This window comes from Diadema antillarum, unplaced genomic scaffold (genome assembly GCF_040938485.1).
Source record: "Diadema antillarum isolate AM-2024a unplaced genomic scaffold, OU_Dant_1.0 seq00001281_RagTag, whole genome shotgun sequence".
In the NCBI taxonomy this organism is placed as follows: domain Eukaryota; kingdom Metazoa; phylum Echinodermata; class Echinoidea; order Diadematoida; family Diadematidae; genus Diadema; species Diadema antillarum.
Window position 1 is genome coordinate 1 of NW_027272061.1, and position 19,963 is coordinate 19,963.

At 37.7% G+C, this 19,963-nt stretch overlaps 1 protein-coding gene across 1 annotated transcript in view; it reads right to left on the reverse strand.

Moving 5' to 3' along the window:
* Positions 1–735: 735 nt before the first annotated feature.
* LOC139745643 (uncharacterized) overlaps positions 736–19,963 on the reverse strand; it is a gene marked incomplete at its 3' end in the record, with an annotated part of 100,720 nt that continues 81,492 nt past the window's right edge. Inside the window, exons 6-22 of the mRNA XM_071656042.1 lie at positions 18,484–18,534; positions 17,478–17,582; positions 16,537–16,599; positions 15,052–15,120; positions 13,918–14,016; positions 13,280–13,333; positions 11,439–11,501; positions 9,888–9,986; positions 9,250–9,312; positions 8,593–8,791; positions 7,668–7,844; positions 7,248–7,379; positions 6,030–6,208; positions 4,076–4,151; positions 3,262–3,365; positions 1,197–1,374; positions 736–880 (exon numbers count right to left, since the gene is read on the reverse strand). Coding sequence (XP_071512143.1) covers positions 736–880; positions 1,197–1,374; positions 3,262–3,365; positions 4,076–4,151; positions 6,030–6,208; positions 7,248–7,379; positions 7,668–7,844; positions 8,593–8,791; positions 9,250–9,312; positions 9,888–9,986; positions 11,439–11,501; positions 13,280–13,333; positions 13,918–14,016; positions 15,052–15,120; positions 16,537–16,599; positions 17,478–17,582; positions 18,484–18,534 — 1,856 coding nt within the window. The remainder of the gene's footprint in view (positions 881–1,196; positions 1,375–3,261; positions 3,366–4,075; positions 4,152–6,029; positions 6,209–7,247; positions 7,380–7,667; positions 7,845–8,592; positions 8,792–9,249; positions 9,313–9,887; positions 9,987–11,438; positions 11,502–13,279; positions 13,334–13,917; positions 14,017–15,051; positions 15,121–16,536; positions 16,600–17,477; positions 17,583–18,483; positions 18,535–19,963) is intronic.

A 19,963-nucleotide genomic window follows, 5' to 3' on the forward strand; every position in this document is an offset into this window, starting at 1 on the left:
AATTTGCCTGCAAGCACAGTTTGCATTGAAATTGTACACGAATTCACGTTTTGAGCAATTTTTGGTCTGACATGCATGTACATATCTATGCGTAACTTCGAACCGCGCGCCCGGGCGTTGCAAATTTGGTGTCAAAAGATGCGCGAGACTCGAAAGAAAAAAGTCATGAAACGTCGCGGCGATAGCTTTTGCGATTGTGATACATCGCGCGGAACGTCGAGGGGGGGGCCTCGGAGGCCCCCCCCCCCCCCCCCCCCCCCCGGCCTAGTTAGGGTTAACAGCTATTTGAGTAATTCTGCACACAGACAAACAAACAAACAAACCAACATCGCTAAAAACATAACCTCCTCCCCTGGCAGAGTGCAGTTATATAGGACATATATATACATTGTGCATATATATATATATGTGTGTGTGTGTGTGTGTGTGTGTGAGTGTGTGTGTATACACACTGTATATAACATTTTCAATAAGCTATTAGATAGATAGTAAGATAGATCTATAGGATAATATGGCATCATTAAATACACCTTTTCAGGTCCATTGCCTTTGACATTTATGCAAAATGGGTTAAAAATGTATTTACTTCACACACAGGATTCTTTTGTGTGTTTTGTTTTGTTTTGATTTGGTTTCAGTATGGCATGGATGCATGAAATCATGTTTTGAAAGAGTGATGTACTGAAAATGGATTTCAACACACATACCTTTTGGTCCAAACACAGCCCTGCCTACAAAGCCAGGATCTCCAGGCTGTCAGGAAACCCTGGGAAGCCAGGCCCTCCCCTCATGCCTCGCTCTCCTTCAAAGCCTTGGGGTCCTGGGAATCCTTCTCTGCCAGGTGGACCTACATCGCCCTGAATACCTGGCCGATTTTCATCTGGTCAGGTAGAAACATGGCTGCAGGTGGGAAATGCAATGTGAGAAAGTCGTATCAGTTGCAATGTCAACCAACTGCTTTGTTAGCCCAAAACTTCTCGATACACTACACAGACACCAAATATAATGTGGTAGACTGTGGCACATAAAGTTTGTGATCATGAAATATCTACTTTCAATTTGTGATACATTTTCAAATGTGAATCTTTTGACAGCACATTGTGCAGTTAGTGCATATGGCAGTTGATGAACCATACATTGTAGAGATGTACCACGAATAGAGCAGGGAGGCTCCAATCAGGGCAGAGTTTACTTACGTGGAAATCCCTTTGGCCCTGGCCTGCCTGGTTCGCCATCATCACCGTCATCACCCTGGATGCCCTTCAGGCCACGGAAACCGACTGACCGGGCCCCCTTTTCACCCTGAGGGCCTTGTGGGCCCTGGGTACCAGGAAGACCTTGCATACCTTTAGCCCCTTCTTCTCCTGGGTCACCCTGATGAAAAAATAAAAGAATGAATACATGTATATACAGGAAAACAGGTGTATGTCAAATCTACACGTTTTTTCAAGCACAAGTCACAAACATCTCTTTGAGCTGGTTTCAGCACGAAGGTAGGTACATCATTATAATGTCTACTGTAACAATGCAGGCAGTGAGAGCAGGAGAAAAATCAAAACATTCTCCATTTCTGTACTCTCTTGTTTCCTTTCAGGAAGTACACATTCTTTTCTTTTCTCTCTTGGGTGAATTTTAAACTTGGGTGTGAAAGTAAAACAAATCTAAAGAAAAATGCATCATAAACACCCTAGCCACGCCCACTGTGGAGTATACCTATGGATTTTGTTGTTTGAGAGATAATTCTTGATGGGTTCAAATAAATTGAATTCTTGCATCGAGTTAACTTGACACAAGAATTTCACTAATTTCAATAAATTTGCACTACCCTCTGCATGCTACATATAAGGATTGGAACCAGAACTAGCAGTCGGGCACAGGCTTGGTGCTCTAGTAGATAAGACACCTGTCCACTGATCAAGAGGTCATTGGTTTGAATCCAGTCTGAGTATGTATGCCAATCACTTTTTATCTTGGCTACTACTAGAACACAGATTAATTCTGTGCTAATTTATGTCTATGTAGGGCAATTTGTCAGTCAGTTGCAATTTAATTCATAATCAGGTTTTTGGCTGTGATTGTTTTCTCTGCCAATTAACCCTATTCCCACCAGGGGGGAGGGCATTTTGGCCCCCCCCCCCTCGACGTTTTGCGTGATTATTCCGCAACGTGTGATACTCTCGCCGTGACATTTTATGACTTTTTCTTTCAAGTATCGCGAAACTTTTGAGACCAAATTTGTCGCTCTCGGGCATACCATTTTGAAGCCACGCCCCTTTGAGAAAAATTCGTCGACCCAAAAATTGCTCAAAAACATGATTTTGTGTACAAATCCAATGAAAATTGTGTTTTTGCAATTAATTCACATAATAATAAATATTTTTACTTTCAATGGCTGATAATGATTTATTTTAGCCTGATTGTGCTTTAAAAAGTTTCTGCGACAAATTTTGACGAAAAAAATGAGAAAAACAAAAAGTAAAAAACAAGGAAATACATAAGAAATTCAATAAACAATAAAATACATAAGAAATAATTATGAATCTTAATTTTTGCTTCAATATTATTGTTGAGGATGTTGAAAAGAATATATTTACAAAAAATTAGAAGTCTTGGAGCTTTATTTTTTGATTTATAGGCAAAAAATTATTTTTGCATAAATTAGCATAAATTAATTAATATAAAATACATTAATTAAGTTTTGAAAAATCTAACTATACAGTCTTGTAGATTACATTGGCCTCTACCTCACTGCAAATTTTCGCAAGGATCGCGCGATCCACAACTGAGATCTGAAGGGGGGGCCAAAAAGGCCCCCCCCCCCGGGATTAGGGTTAATCCCTTGTACGCATAGGCACTTCAAATATGACAAGTACTTTCATTCATACCCCATTCATATTCCCCCCATTCAATCTTATTAACTTAGAAAGCCTGCTCTGGCATAACAGTGCTTCAGTTCAACAGATAGGTCACATTGACACAATATTCAAGGGTTCTATATGGGTTTTAAGAATCCTTTTAACAGACTCCTATGCAAGTGGCACTAAAAAAAAAAAAAAGAGAGAGAGAGAGAGAGAGAGAGAGAGAGAGAGAGAGAAGTGAATACTTCTACATGTATACAAATCACATGCAGAGGCACATGCAAATGCATATGATCTCACTTTTAGAAAGAAAACTACATGTATGATAGATATACAGAAATCATACTCATTGCGAGCTCTGAAAATGTGACAAAGTCATGAGGAGCACAGTGTAAAAACTCACGGTGAGGTCGATCTCTCCTGGAAGCCGGTAGTTGACTGCCCCCTGAAGTCCAGGAAAACCTCCTTCTCCCTTGTCACCCTTTGGACCTGCCTGACCATCAAACCCTACAGTAATGTGTTTGACCAGAGGGAGGGTTCAGAAAAAATGATGGGGGAAGAAATTGTAATTGAAATTTAAAGGGAAAAACAAACACAGGATGTTCAAGTTGGTTGTATCAAACTATTAAAACATGGACATAGAATAAGTACGATACAGAATTCAAAAGTTTTACATAGCAAGACGAGTTTCATCAGTTATAACCATGCATGCACATCTGATGAACTGATGATGACACTATCTGAATCTCACAAATTCTTCCAGTGGTTTGTAGAATACAAAATATATCACAAAAATCTTATTTTGAGTCAATAACTTTATAGAGACTACAATTATCCAAGCTTAGAAGTCATCATTTTAAAGTTTCGACGCGTCCAATGGATATGATTCAATCTTCTAAACTTCAATTCTCTCAAAAAAGGAAATTTAAGGAAGACTCGTGTGCAAACTAAAAGATAAAGTAATATGCACTTAACATGTGCAATAAAATAATTACAGGTTTGATACTGGGTGGAACTCTCCAGGAGCTACAATGCAAATGAATGATAATATTGTGTTGTGCTGTTGAAATTGGAAGGAAGCATTTGAATCAATGTTGAAAAAAGGATGAAATACTGTAAACTGTCAAAGGAACAAATTTAGCCTATAAAACATGTGAGTCTTCACAGGTGACAGATATTCCCTGTGGAAAGATGCTTGATAAGAGCTGAGCTCTTACCCTGAAGTGGCACAAAGTCTCCAAGCTCTCCACGTTGCCCAGCTATTCCTGGCAGTCCCTTTGGGCCTGGGTTTCCCTGCAAGTAAAGAAAAAGCCAGTACAGAACAAAACATAAACTATACAGAACTATCAAGCTTTTAGATTTCCACATGTTGTTTATTTCTTCTCTACTTTTGAACTTAATATAGCTTTCTGGTCACCTCAGTGCTCTTCATTTATGAACTGATGACCACAACGAAACTATGAACACAAGTAATGGCCAATGATAACAAAAGTAATGTGTACATACAAACACAAGATATTGAGTACTGTAAACGTCAATATTTTCGCGCGATTAATTTTTCGCGCTGAGCGGCTCGAAAACGTATTCGCGGGTTCTTAAATTCGCGCTCCGCAGCAGGTTACTTTACTGTAGTACACATTCACTGCTTTCATCCAAAGCCTCTGCTACATAGCTTGCTATGCCAGCGTACGACAAGCGACGTAGCGAGCGGCTCGACTGCGAGTACAAGCACTCAAATACGTAGTACAGCTGTGACTCTAGTACCGTAGTCACGGGGGACTGTAGCATCGATGCGTGCGGTGCACACATGCATGCTACAGTACACAGCAATCTAGGGTATCGTCTCTTTGCACAGTACTAGTAGCGTAAACATGCCTGTACATTGTACTACGTAGCAGTATCATCGATGAAGCGCACACAATTCATCCCGTTCAAAATGTGCGTAGAAAATTGTGAAGATATATTCGCGCGTTTTTGAATTCGCGCTAGCCGAGCGTAGCGCGAAATCCGCGAAAATTAATGTACCGCAAAAATTTCCACGTTTACAGTAATTAACTTTCATGTCAAGAATGAAAGTTATTAGCATAGAGTGTGCAATCTACAAGTAATTTTGTTTCTTATATACATGTGTACAGAGATTAGATACATTAACTTTTTATACATATATTTTTTCAAAACTTAGTAACAACAATCTGAAAAATTGTAGAAAATTCTGGCAACTAACAAATTTTAATAAGGAAACAAAAATCAGAAGAGTGCTCAATTCATGCATTTTAATAAAAACTTCAAGAATTTCATGAATTTGAATAAAACTTCAAGAGCTAATCTTTCTGCTCCCAAGACAAAACTTGGGCAAAATGGACAAAAATTTGTCGAGATAACATTCAAGAAAATAAAGTTTACAAAGTATTTCTCATGTAGATTGCGCATGACTAAAATCTGAACTGTGTAGTTCACCCTGGCAATGGTGAGTAGGTAGGAGTGTGCATAGAGATCTATGATCAAGTTTTATCTCAATTTCCACATATTTATCTGGAGGTTTCTCCAAGACATTTTAGTTATTTGAAAACTTTCACTCATTAAATACATGAATAACATGGAGGTTAAAATTCAAGCTGGAGAGGCAATGGCACATATAATGAAAAATTTCAAGGCTGCACTGAATCTCTACCATATGTAGAGTGCATTATTACCTCCGCCAAGGGAGGAGGTCATGTTTTCATTATTGTTGGTTTGTTTGTCCGTGTGCAAAAAAAAACTCACAAATTTGCAAAGGGATTTAGATAAAATTTGTGGAAAGGTTGCAAATGACTCAAGGAACAGATGATTACATTTTGGTAATGATCTGGAAATTTGTATGGATTTTATATAGGATTTTCAATATTTTGGCAGGTAGGGTCAACGAACTTGGGAATTCAAGCTGCGCATCTTTTAGGTTTTCATGCACGCACTTGAGTGCATGCTCTAGTTTCTGCTAGGGCAGCTGAGGTTTATGACGTAACAAAAAGCTTCTATATTGGGAAATCGTTCGATTTTCAGCATGCATACACTTGTATGTGTGGGTGGAAATCACCGATCTCGACGGAAGAACAAGATCATTTTTGGTGGAAATTATAGCTACAACGTTGTACTTGGTGGAGGTCTGCGCTCTCAGAGTGCTTCTCTAGTTACCTTCAATCCCTCTGAACCTCTATAGCCAGCAAATCCAGGGGAGCCAATCTCTCCTGTGGCCCCCTGGAATCCGGGCAGCCCGTCCACACCAGGCAATCCTGATTGGCCAGGGAATCCCTCGTCTCCTGGAGCGCCCTTGACACCCGGTGGGCACTGGGGACAGATGCCACCAAGCTCTCCTGTTGGAGGATACAAAAGTGCCAGACATGACAATCATTAGATAGGATATATGAAATTGAAAAATGGACTTTATGTGTCCCTACGTCATAGAAAGTTGCATGAAGTCATAAAGTAGCCCGAAAAACGTAAGGGTAAGTATTGCAGATCAATCTGGCTGATTTGCAATTTGATGTCTTCTGAATGACTTTCCAATTTTTTGTATATGCTTCAGAGTTAAGAGCATGATATCAAGTAGTGTTTTGAATAGTTGTCTGCCATTTTTTCTGTTAATTAAAGTTTCTCCTTTTTTTTTTGCCATTTTCCACCCATAACCTGCATGATAATGCAAATGAAAACAGTCTGCAGATTTATTACTTGTCATAATCGTAAAGTGAGAGTTGTTCATGAGTGTATGAGTTTTACGATTACCTAATAATCCCTCAACAGCAGTTGCAATGGAATGCAATAGTTGCAATATTCTACCACTTTATCAAGGAAACATGAAGGGTCAAGAATGGACAGAAAAGAGAGATAGCACAATGTCCCAAACATTGTGGTGTGTAAGACATTTTGCATGAATAGGAGTAGTTCCTACAGAAGGACTACAATATCAGTTTGTAATAATTTGGGGAGCCACATGACCTCATTTTGCAACAAGATAGATTCACACAGTGCAGTGTGAGGACAATTAAGTAATGCAAATCTAGTTTATGTTTCACGCAACCTTTGATGAAAAATATACATGGAATGTTGCATGGACATTCTGAGAGTACCTGCAACTTTGTTTCCCTGATTACACAATCCATGCTTTTTCGACATATGATATCCTTGAAAATGAGTTCATATCTCCTTAAGATTACACAGAGTAATTTATAGAAATTGCCTGCAACAACAACAGTCCATTGGTGGGTGGGGGGGGGGGGGGTGGTAGACAGGAGGGGTTCATGCTGCCTTTAACATCTTGACTGATTGTACACAGGGCTTTAGCAGCTGTTTGCTGGTAAAAGTCTATGGAGATTTGTGAAACTCTCACAGCAAACAGATTACAAATCAACCTACCCTTTCTTCCTCTGGGTCCATCTCTACCAGGAGCTCCTGGAAGGCCTTTAAATCCTTTCTCACCCATGGCACCGGGGTCTCCAGGAGGGCCTTGGCTGCTCTCGCCACCAGCTGTATTTGGACCAGCACGGCCTATTACAAATATAGAGAGAATAGAAATCCTTCTGAAGAGACCAAACATGAATTATTTCAGAGAGTAGATACTGCTAACAGTTCCAGCAATATGACAGCAATGCAAAATGCAAAAGACGTGTGAATGTTCACTCCATTTTGTTCATTCAAATTTCTACTTTTATAAGTATAAATGTATTGGCAGTCAATAAAATTAAAAACATGGGTAAATTCTCATGCAACAATATGTGTAGCTTGCAGGTGGCTAGCTTGATAGAGTACAGGTCACAGAAATCTTCTCTAACTCACCTTGTACTCCTGGTTGTCCACGCCTGCCTTTCTGTCCCTGAACACCTCTCGCTCCCCGGGCCCCATCCATACCACGGGGCCCAGGCCGGTCCTCTCCCATCTCTCCTTTGTCTCCAGGTTCTCCCTGTCTGCCGACTCCTCCCTCAAATCCAGCATCACCTTGCATGCCAGGGAGTCCTGCCATCACAAGAGAAGAATGACTTATAACAGACTGAACCTTGATAGAGAATGATGTGTGGACAACACGTGGACTATATTACCATTACTGACATACTTTACTTGTATATCAAACATCCAAGTAATTTGTTGGCAAGAGAACATTTCAGCTAACATTTACTTTATATACTGGATACTGCTTACACTAAACATATGTTAACTTGGCAGACAGAGTATTTCCTACCTCAGGACAATTTTGCAAGAATTTAATTGGTGATAAAGAGATAAGCAATTGAATACAAAAATAAATTATCGTCCTTTTTTAAAAAGTAGAATAAGTGATTTCCTTATATGGAAATGATACAAATTGGATTTATCTTGAGATAAACAATATTCCAGAACACTGATAAAGTGAAAATATTTGTTAATCCACAAAATCCTCCTTCTTGCATCAAAACAGAATGGCATATATAGTCACACCGTAGAGATTTCTACTTTTGCTTTAAATTGTGCATAAAATAACGTGTTGATCAAACGAGGTTAGGCCAGCTGATGGTAAATACTTTCACTGAAGTGAAGTTCAGGTATTTATGAAGCTTTTCCTAGAGATTGTCCTTTTTCATGAGATCTTCATTGATGATTTATTTTTTGTATTAGTTTTTTTGTGATGAATTGCTTTTATTTTGCAATAAATCACTTTGCAAAAAATGGTGAAAAGTGAAAAAAAAAGAAAAATGAAAAAACAGATATTGACAAAATACAGTGATACCTGGAGAACCAGTTTCTCCCTTTTGTCCATCTCTTCCATCTCCAGGTGGCCCATCGGGGCCACGAGGTCCTGGGGGACCCATGGACCCTGGATATCCTGGCTGACCAGCATCACCATACAACCCACGGTAACCTTGGTAACCTGGGCGACCAATGGCACCTGGGGGACCTGATGGGCCAGGAGGACCTGGCACTATTTCCTTTGAGTAGTAGCACATACACAAAACAGAAAGGGAGATGAAATATGAGTGTCAGCTTTGAGCACCACCTTGAAACTCAAGGTGAGTTCTACAGGATTTTCTATACAAGTGTTCTTTATGTTTTCTACTGTAATCACTCTCCAGCACTTGTGATGTGATTATGGATAATCCAATCAAACACATGATTTTAAAAAAAGTGTATTTTCCTTCAGTATCTATATATAATTCAAACACTTTTAAGGCATTACATTATTGCTTGCTACACCAGTGGAAAGAAAACAAAAATGACAAAGAAGAGGAAGTGCGATAACAAGATGAAATAGACAAGGGAACGAAAGAATATACCAAAAAATATAGGGAGAAAAGATTAATCAGAGTGGAGAAAAAGAGGAGAGAAAAGGCAAGGGGGAAAAAAATTCAGAAGAGAAGCCCTAGAGCACAAATTAAAGAGTACATACGGGAATATCAGGGTCTGGGGGTGGACCTGGATCTCCATCTTGTCCATAGTCTCCTGGAGCACCCTGTATTTATCACAATTAAAAAACAAAATTTTCAGGTAGCAAATCCACGCACAGATATTATCTTCTTGTCCGTTCCTGTAAGGGAATCGTTATATCATAATGACAGGACCCAGTAAGTAATGCACTACAAATGCATGGAAAATTGGGTCTGCGTTCATACGGAACATATGTGAGGTGTGCACATAAAAAAGGGTGTTTGTTTGTGTGTATGTGAAGTGTGTGTGTACATGTGTGGTCATGCATGCGTGTGTGATAATCCAGACAGAGATGTAAAAATGCATTAACCCTTTGAGGACGGGCTGATTTTGCTACAACACGCATTTCCCATAGGCCTCTGCCCGAGTATGCTCAGGAGTCGTCCTCAACCGGTTAATAAAGAAAAAGATGGTTGGTTAGTTCTTTCAGCTAACTGAGTATTGTTGGGTTATAACGCTTGTACAATCCTCCTGATATGAAATAAAGATTCAATTACCACATCCAGATTTTGAATTTTTGAGCTTGAGATAACAAGCAGGCAACTAGAGAGAGAGAGAGAGAGAGAGAGTCGAGAGAGAGCCTTATGACCTTGACCTTACCTTGTATCCATTATATCCAGGCTGGCCACGCCTACCATCCAGGCCTGGGGCACCTTGTGGACCAGGATCACCTGCCATACCTCGGTTTCCTGCATACCCCTGGCAAGAACACATGTACAAACATGTAAGAGTTGCAGACGTCTCAATGGTAATCAGTGTTCTTTCATACTGTATACCATAATATACCATATTATATTCCAAGTATGATACTATGCAAAATGTTATTGAAGCAAATTTAACAGTGTTTCAATTTGCAGAAGAGAATAGTACTGAAATGAGTACTTAAGTATTGTCTCATTACAAAAAAGCAAACGGATTACCACTTTGAAGAGGAAATAGATCATATCTATGCTTTAAGACAGAATATTCGTCAAGTTGTTGATTGTACAATATTTCATGGTCTCTGATCATAAAAGCTGCATCATAAAGTAATTGACTCTAGTGTCTATGTTACATTAGGCTTGTACTATAAACTATTTACACAAACCTGAACAGCACCATGCAAACATAAAGAATTGATACAATGTACATGATATATTCTTGCAATTATTGAGTCAACCTGACAACTTATAAAATCTTGATGACTTGTTTATTTTACAAAATCAATCATATGGAATGTCTAGTAGTCAAATTTGTGTGTGTGTGTTTTTTGTGCAATAATAACAGTCAAATCCTGCAATTGATTTGTTTTTTTCTTAACTTGCAAATTTGTTTTCAATAAATCTCTATTTTTAACAAGATTTATCTATCAGTACATACAGTATGTGCAATTTCCATTATTTTACAAATGGGGATGTCACTTCTTACAAACAACCTCAACAATAATTTTTTCTTTCATTATAACAAGGACATAGCACATATATTATCTAATCATTTTTTATTTTATGTTTAAGACAAAGGAATACCAGTGGCCCACACAGGTCAACAAATCTTCATGTACAAGGACACATGTATCTGTGACACTAATTCTACAAACAGTTGACCCTCATTACAAAAGCTTGAATATCACAGCATTTGGCAGCATATGATTGACAAATTGACTAATGCTTTCAAAATTACATGCAACTGACATAACTACTATATATCATCTACAGAAATCACAATCTGTCCAGCTGGAAAACGCAAACATACAATGTACATACACACAAACACTATCAATTTCATCTGTGGAAATAGGGTTGAAAACAAAAATGATCATGGTGAAGTAGATACTACATTACTAGACAGTGGGGATATATACACAACTAGACTTGAAACTGGTTCATTCACTGGTAGTAGTAGTAGTAGTAGTAGTAGTAGTAGTAGCAGTAGTAGTAGTAGTAGTTGTAGTAGCAGTAGTAGTAGTAGTAGTAGTAGCAGTAGTAGCAGTAGCAGTAGCAGTAGTAGTAGCAGTAGCAGTAGCAGTTGTTGTTGTTGTTGTTGTTGTTGTTGTTGTTGTTGTTGTTGTTGTTGTTGTTGTTGTTGTTGTTGTTGTTGTTTTCTCCGTTGTCTTCGTCGTTTTCAATATCAATGACTGCCATTTGAGTATGAATGAAACGTGGTGAGGCTTACTCTTTCTCCTGGTATTCCACCTAAACCTTTCTCTCCATAGTCTCCATAAAATCCTCTGTCACCCTGGAGTGAGAACAGAACAAAGAAATGGTTCACACATCAGAATTTAAGAAATGTTTTAACAGGCAGTCACCTTCCCCACACTTCATACAGATGACTGTACTGTTATGATAAAATGATACTGTGCAATGGACTGATAGCTTCTCTTTCATGAATATCATGCAAAATTGGTGGAATGCATATTTCTTAATCTATTCAAGAGGTTTCTTGCAATGGAATATCCCCTTTCTATAATGTCACAATTTGTCTTAGGGTCAATAATCCAGACAAGAAGACAAAGATAAACCCTCTAAAATAAAATGACACAACATCATGTATCACATTCAACTATTGTGTGTCTATCAACACTGAAAAAAAAATGCTATTCATAAGGTTAGTGTAGTTGAAACTCTTCACTACATGATGACAATCACGATATCGATTTTCAGAATTGTCATTGATCGCATTACATGAACTTTACACTTCATTGGGTAGATTCAATGGTGGGATTTCATTTTAATGAAAGAGTTAACATGTCATACCGCTTTCTGTTTTTTATTTATCTTAAAAATATGTCATATTCATAAATAGTTGACAACAAAGAGCACGGCACCCTTAGTTCATTCATTCATTGCCAGTAACTTGGATTGCCATAATGTGCTTCTAATTGGCGCTCAACACAGTCAAAAAGTGGAAGAATAAAAGTTCATGTACTGGACTCAGTGGCCACTCTCCAAAATTATGTGTACCTTCTTCTCTTTTTAAATGTGATCAGTTCACTTCACAGCTAGACAGATGACTCACAACAAGATACTTTCAAAATACTTTCTGTTGTGGAATGCATGTGGTCTCTATTGTTCAAACCAGGCTAGACTCCCATTCATGTGTGCTGTACCAAAGCTCTTCAATGATCTCCCACATGACATTGAACCTGCACAATGAACTCAAAGCTACATGTAACTACTGAACACAAATCTCTCTTATTCTATTTAAATTTAATATTCTTTTCATTCAAGGTCCAGTGTGCTCTGCACAATCTTGCACTATATATAAGGGCCATTCCATCAATGTGAGCATCATTGGCCTGAAGAAGCCAACTGATAATTGGCAAAATGTCGCAACAGTAAGTCTGTTTACAGTTTTTTGATTCAACTAATTATTGATCTTGAACTTCAACTGGATAAATGAAAAGAATTTACATCAGTCAATGCCTATCACAATATTTCTATTACCACTTATCTCAATAAAAAGTGACTAACAAAATCATCCATTGTACTCAACTTTTCACAAACAATGCATTCAAAACTGTTTAAAACATATAAAGCAACACTGCCGTCAGAGCGATCAGGTCTATTATTCACTAAAATGTTGTATCCTTCAAGTGCGAAAGATTGTTTCGGGGATGAAGATAACCCTGTTTCAGTAATTAGGGTTATCCAACATTAACTGTAATTCTTCGAAATGCTTACAGTGTATTTATATTTCTTATGTTCAAATGTATCAACAAAAATGTGTCTTTAATAAGACCCTTGCTCATACAATATATCTTTAAATTGATTCATACAGACATAATTACATAATGGGGCTTGGGTGAAATCATCAAAATCATACTGTATTTCTTCGGCTGCTGAATTTACGTTGTCAGCAATAAACACATCGTAAAAAAGATGTATGTGAATTAGAAACTACTTCGTCTAGGAAATCAAATTCTGGTGTAGTACAGTATACAATGTAGGTCTAAACAAATCAAGAAACTCATCATCCAATACAGAATGAAAAAAATACTTTTATCATTAACTTACCACTGGTCCAGGTGTACCTGGATTTCCTGTCATTCCAATATTTCCTTTTTCACCCTATAATACAAAAGAAGAGTGGGTATAAAAATGATATTTCATACACACAAGCAGAGAGTAAAAAGTCTTCCCATTAGAGGCTGGTTAATCCCCTCCCCCCCCCCCCCCCCTTGCACAAATGATTTCTCAACCTGGAATTAACAATACATGTCAACTTTTTAACAAGAATTATGACTCTCTTGCACCTGCCTCTGAAAAAAAATATTGATATGTCACTGAGGAAAGAAAGTGAAAGTTTAAAAACATTGTGTTGCAAATGATGAGCATAGCAAGCTTGTCAAACTTACATAATCAACATCAGTCACAACATTTATTGTAGTTCAGTTCAAATTATTTTTCTTGATTAAATAGTACTGATTTTGTGCAATGAACAAAATGAAATAAAACAAAACCATCTTTTTTTTTCAGGTCATTGGTCATTCATATAGTGAATTCCATATCATCTCTCAATTCATTCTTTGTTTTAGTTTTCTGTTGTTTCCTTTCTTATGACAAGTATGGCATCTATGAGTTCCTTGTTAAAGATGTCATGTATTATGGTAAAACTTTAGCACACAGAGAAGCTGTCAATACTATACATGTACCTTGATTCCCGCCATTCCCTTTTGTCCCTTGATGTCCTTGTCCGTTGGATCTTTTTGCGTGTATCTTGGTCCCGGAGGCCCAATGTCTCCTGGCTCTCCCTACAGACCAAGAGATGTACAGAATGAGTAGACGCCAATAGAGATACGAGAGACAGAGATAACATCACACAAGACATACAACACACATATAAGTACAAGCAAACAAATAACTGCAAAAGACACCCATTTGTTTCCAAAACCGACAAGAAAAATGGGATTGATATTGTAGGCAATTAACACAATAAATCAAAGAAAAAGCAACACACTGTGTAGCTTTGCCTTTTTAAACTAAATACACTCCGACCTCTCCTATCCGGACATGTCAGGACCGGCATTCATCCGGATTAAAGGGATTTGACGGGACATGGGAGACTCAATGTTTAATACTTGCAGCTGCCTACCCAATGGTAGCTACATGCACATGTATCAATTTTGCGTGAACATGTCACGTCCTGGTCAGCTGGTCTGCATTCAGAATTTTCTCATAATTTTGCTCAATGAATGATCACCAGTACAATGCCCTGATTTGATAAACAGTTTTCTGTCCATGTTCTTCCTGTGATTTGCATGTAGTGCGCATCTGAATGCATGTTATTTACACAAAAAATTGATAGGAATGTATGTTAATTATATTGGGAATATTATGTAATTCATGTGAATTTGTGCAGGAATTTTGTTCGAGTTTGAAATCCCCCCTTTCCGCATTATTATTAGATTGAAATTAAAAAAAAATCACAGGATTCCAGATAATAGAGAGATCTGAATAAAGGGAGGGCGGATAGGAGAGGTCAGAATGTATAGCTCCAAATTTCAAAACATTCTACAATTTTAATATTTTTACTGGATGACACTATTTAATCATCATTTTTTTTTAAGTCTTTAAGAGCTAGAAACAATTTCACGTCAGCTGAAAATGAAATGGTACAAAACATGATAGCATTTACAGGAAATCAATTATTTTGTTTCAAAACCATAGATTCTTCTTCACGATGAAGAGAAAACCAGAGTAGCTGGCAGCTCTGTTAATGACACTGACTCTAAACTGAGATGATATAATGACAGGTCACAAATACATGTTTTCATTCCTCTACTTACCTTCATTCCTTTAGGAGGCACTGGGCGTACCCCAGGATCTCCCCGCTCTCCATAATCCCCAAACATGCCCTGGAAGAAAACAATAGTCACTCATAACTATTTGGTTTGACTTCCTTGGATAAGATCTCATTTTTGCATGTTCTTCAAGCAGAATACAAAATAGAACATGAAGTGTGTAAACACAATTTGAGATGCACGTAAATGTAATATGGGCAAGACACCAGTTTATACCACTGTGTTGATGCTCAGATAACTTATGATTAATTGCCATGAAAAAAAATTGCACACTGTAATGCATCTCACGCACACATTGGTGAAGAAAAAAGAAACACAGGAGGCTTCCATCGTGGGAAGAGCATGATTTCATAGCAGCCTCAAGGGGCATCTAATAAGGATATCTGCATTGTATACATTCATATAGCTATGTGTGCATACATTTTTTTTTTCAGATAGAAATTGTCAGACAAATATTTGGAAAAAATGATTTGAATTCTTTGCATTCAGCTATGGATGATTTGAAAACAGATATGGACTATTTTTCAAGCAATAGTTGATATCATTGACATATTTCCCTCTGGCGATGTGGAAGCCATGCAACAAATGCAAGTGTTTACAGGTAGTCCATGCTTCATACACCAAATACATTGATTGTAAAACTAAATGAAATCGCACTAGGGTAGAACTGATTACATATGTCATGTCATATGTTGCAAATGAACGATTTCAGTGGTTCCTACATGTACAGGTTACATACTGCTGCGATACACACTACAAACTAGAACCTACATCTCTAGGGCCTACATTGTGGAAAGAGTTGCATGAGATAGCAAGGCAGGTCGTTTGCATTTTGGATTTGTGATAGCATGCATTGTACAAAAGGCTCACTGCTACTCGCTTGCAGGTATTGTTTATGCGAAAGTGACTCATTCACAGTACAGGTTGGAGCGTCCATGTACACAAAATTCTGTGTGGATACCATTAATGTAATATGATACATGTAAATGTAGATTCTTTGTGATACTGCATCTAAATTGAGGAGAACTGTGGCAAAACTTATGGCACTTTTCAATAAAAATGCATCTTTTCTCATACCTTCCTAAACATGTCAAATTGTCTGATTACTACAATGGGTAATGTGATTCTAATCAAATTTCAAGGTGACACATCACCATTCCATCTCTTCAAAACAGATTATCACTGGTTCCCTGTTCAGTAGGTAAAGACCATTCTATCCACAATGATGGCATCAAGCCACTCAGAGCAGATTACTGTATAAGATGTTATCTTCGCGAATTTCGCGAATCACAGTTGGATCACAAATTTAACACCCCGCGAAAATGTCAATACATGCGCTTTGTTAATAGAGTATTAATGTAAAGGTTGGCATCGATTCACGAAAACAACATCTCGCAGAAATGTCTATGACCTCGTCATTCGCGAAAATATCTGTACGCGAAAATAACAGCGTATACAGTACTGTCATACTTGTTCTCCTTGTGGTCCAGAATCTCCTTTAGGGCCACGACTTCCAGGGTATCCTGGAACACCCTGTGAAGAAACAAGACCAAAGAATATGAGAGCATTGATGAAAACTTTTGAACCCAGCCAGATTTGTGGTTATTCATCTCTGATGAAGTGCTGCATTCTTGAAAATCACACAACAACCTGCATGCACCTTTTGCATGTGTGTGTGTGTGTGTGTGTGTGTATGTATGTGTGCATGTGTGGGGTGAGGAGAGTGAAAATGTGTGTTTCATATTGTCTGTTTCATATCATTATAATTCTTTTGAAGAGAAAACATTCTGGTGGGCAGTACTAAAACACGTTCTGAAGTAAAAAGAAACCCAAACACACACTGTTTAGATAGAAATGGAATTATTACTCATGGTAAGAATGGTAGCTCAAACTCTAGAAAAATATTAACTAATTTTTAAACATACTTTCTCATCCTGGGTGACAAAAACAAATCCTTCCAAATATCATACATGCTTTATAGTTATAATTCTGCATTTGACTCATTATTGATAAGGTACAGTTGCTGGTAAAACATACCTGGTATACTTCTTTCAGACTGAAAGTTTGGCAATGTATCATCATACAAAATTGCCAAAAACTGGTAATCAATTATTAATCTCATAGTAAACACACTGCAAATCCCAGCATGATCCATTAGTATACATTTGTATTTGAAGGTTGTGAGAAAACATCATTTTTTTAAAGCTTTTTTCTCCTGAAAACTTCAAATGGACTTGAGCTATTTTTTTTTTTTATTGAACTTGTGAGGCAGAAGCAAGTTTTCAACATTTCTATTTTGTGTTGAATCAGGGAGCTCATCTCCCTGGTTGAATTAAGGCCAATGAAAAAATAAAATACAGTTCTACAAAAAAAATTTCAACTCCATTCTAAAAACTCTCCACCCTTTTTACCTGTCGTCCAGGAATTCCAGGTGTTCCATCTTCTCCAGGTACTCCTCGTGGAGATGGAATGTACTGTCCAGGTGGTCCAGGCCTTCCCTGATATCCTGGTGGTCCCTATCGCAATCAAGGAAAGGTGACATTTATTCAAGGAATGTCAGATTAATTTGAAATATCTTGTCTGTTCATATAAACTTCACAAGGGAAAAAGAAAACATATTACAGGTCTTGGGATCAACCCTTCAATATATGAAGAGTAGAAATATTTCCCCTTCATTTAGTCTTTGAAAAGAATGGTGTTGAAGAGAATGGTATTCTCAACCCATCATCATGACGGTTTTGTTGCCTGGGATACTAATAGTTTTTCACTATTGACTTTGATTTGACAAGACTGCTGTCAGATTATGTGAGTGGTACAGTACTTTCTGTAGATATGTTGTCTGCTGATGTATTCTTTAACCATGGTGAACAAACAACTGAACAGTATTGAACTGAAATATAAATAAAATACATACTGTAGTAACTTGAGCCTTCCTTGTACACGTTAGTGACTCTTCCATCAAAAAAGATATTACTAAGCAAAGAAAAACAATGATAGAGTCTAAAAGCCTTGCTACAGCCCTTACACCAAGGCAGGTCTAGGACAGTTTATTGTCAGGTACATACACTGTAAACACTCGAAACTTTTGCAAGTAAATTTTCATATGCTGAACTGCCAACACTGAATAAATGCTTGCATTATTCCCATTGCAAAGAACAAAATTTATCACTTCAGTGCTATTTGGAAACATTATAAATTCCAACATTTGTAGTATATCAGTGATGTAAAACGTATGCATGCAGACATAAAATGTTAAAGGAGACACACACACTTGTTCTTGACTGGAAGGTTACATTACAGCTTCTACTAGAATATGCATAAATGTAATCTGAACACACGAAAAGCCACAAGATGAGTACTGCCTAACAGTAGAGAGAAGATACCGTACACTGATTCAAACATTTTACCAACACTTACAGGATCTCCAGGGGGTCCAATGAGACCAGGTCCTTGGGGCCCAGATTCACCCTGGACGAAGAAAACAAGAGACAAAGTAGAATTTAGTATACATTCTGCTACAGTTTATGGATGAGAACCAATCAATATTTTTTCTTATCTTATGTTTGTTTGGGTTTTTTTCTGAGAAAAAGCTCTTACGCCATTCCTGTTCATTCTTAATCTGAGCTCTATTGAAAAAAAAAAATGCATGAATTCTGAAAGAAATTTGTTTTACAGGGAGTTACCAGAACACACTAAATAAATGTTCAGCCAATATTTCTCCACTAACAAATGTCACTTGTTCATCACACTTAAAGAATGGAAAGTGTGATACTTTCAGTCATATGCTGTCATTACCTTTTGTTCATGTGATCCCACTATGATGTTTTCACTTTTTAATGGGACTGATATAAACTACACACCAATGATTGAGAGCAGGTGTATGCCCTGTACAACTGATTTTGGTACAAGCAATGCCATCGCATTGGTATGCATGTGATCAGTTCAAGGGAAAGGGCACAGCCCCCATTGATTACAGGACAAGGTATGTACATATCCAGTGAAACCCATCACCACTAACATCCAGGCCTATCAATTTCCAACCAAGTGAAGTGGTAGTCTGTTTGTGCACAACTTTTTTCCTTACCTTGTTCATGGATTTTACTCACATAAATCTATGAATCTCTCGTAAGTTACCATTGCCGTGTTACCATAACTCCGCAATTATTTCATAATCATGGAGTCTACAATGTTGGATTGTGGATTTCACTAAAAAGCAAACACACTTGGTTTTATTTTGATGATACTTTGTACATGTGCAGGTCAGAGGGAGAAAATGTGAAATGTCAAAATAGCATTATCACCTCATGTAGGATCAATCTATGACTGGTACGAACATTACTATTCTACAGACACTGTATGTCAAACTTCAATTTTCCATTTCTTGGTGTCACATCCCATTTTGACTGTAACATCTAACATTTTAGTGTAACTTTACTACAATTCAAGTCAAAGTAAAACTGAGGGTAGCATTTCAATCTAGGCAAAACCCCTGTACAAGTGTACCTGTATAGCATGATTCACAAAGAGAACTAACACTATGCAATATTCCTTGTTGAATGCAGCCTTCATTGAAACTTGTAGATAGCTGATTTAGTAAGTGATGATGCCAGTTTTGCAAGTTGTAACATTTTTTTTTTCTCAGAACACATGCCTTTGAATTATTCAAAGGCTGGATGTGTCAGACTATGGACAACATGCCTGCTGATATGAGGGGCAATACATTCTGTAGCAGGGTAAATGGATGCTACAATGTACATGTAAGAGAGCAGACCAGCATCATCTGATTAAGACTAATTCTAGAATGATAATGAACACATGACAAGCTCTCATCCAACCAATAAGGTACAATCTTCTTCTTCTTTAAAAAAAAGAAGAAGCAAGAACACATACTATATGC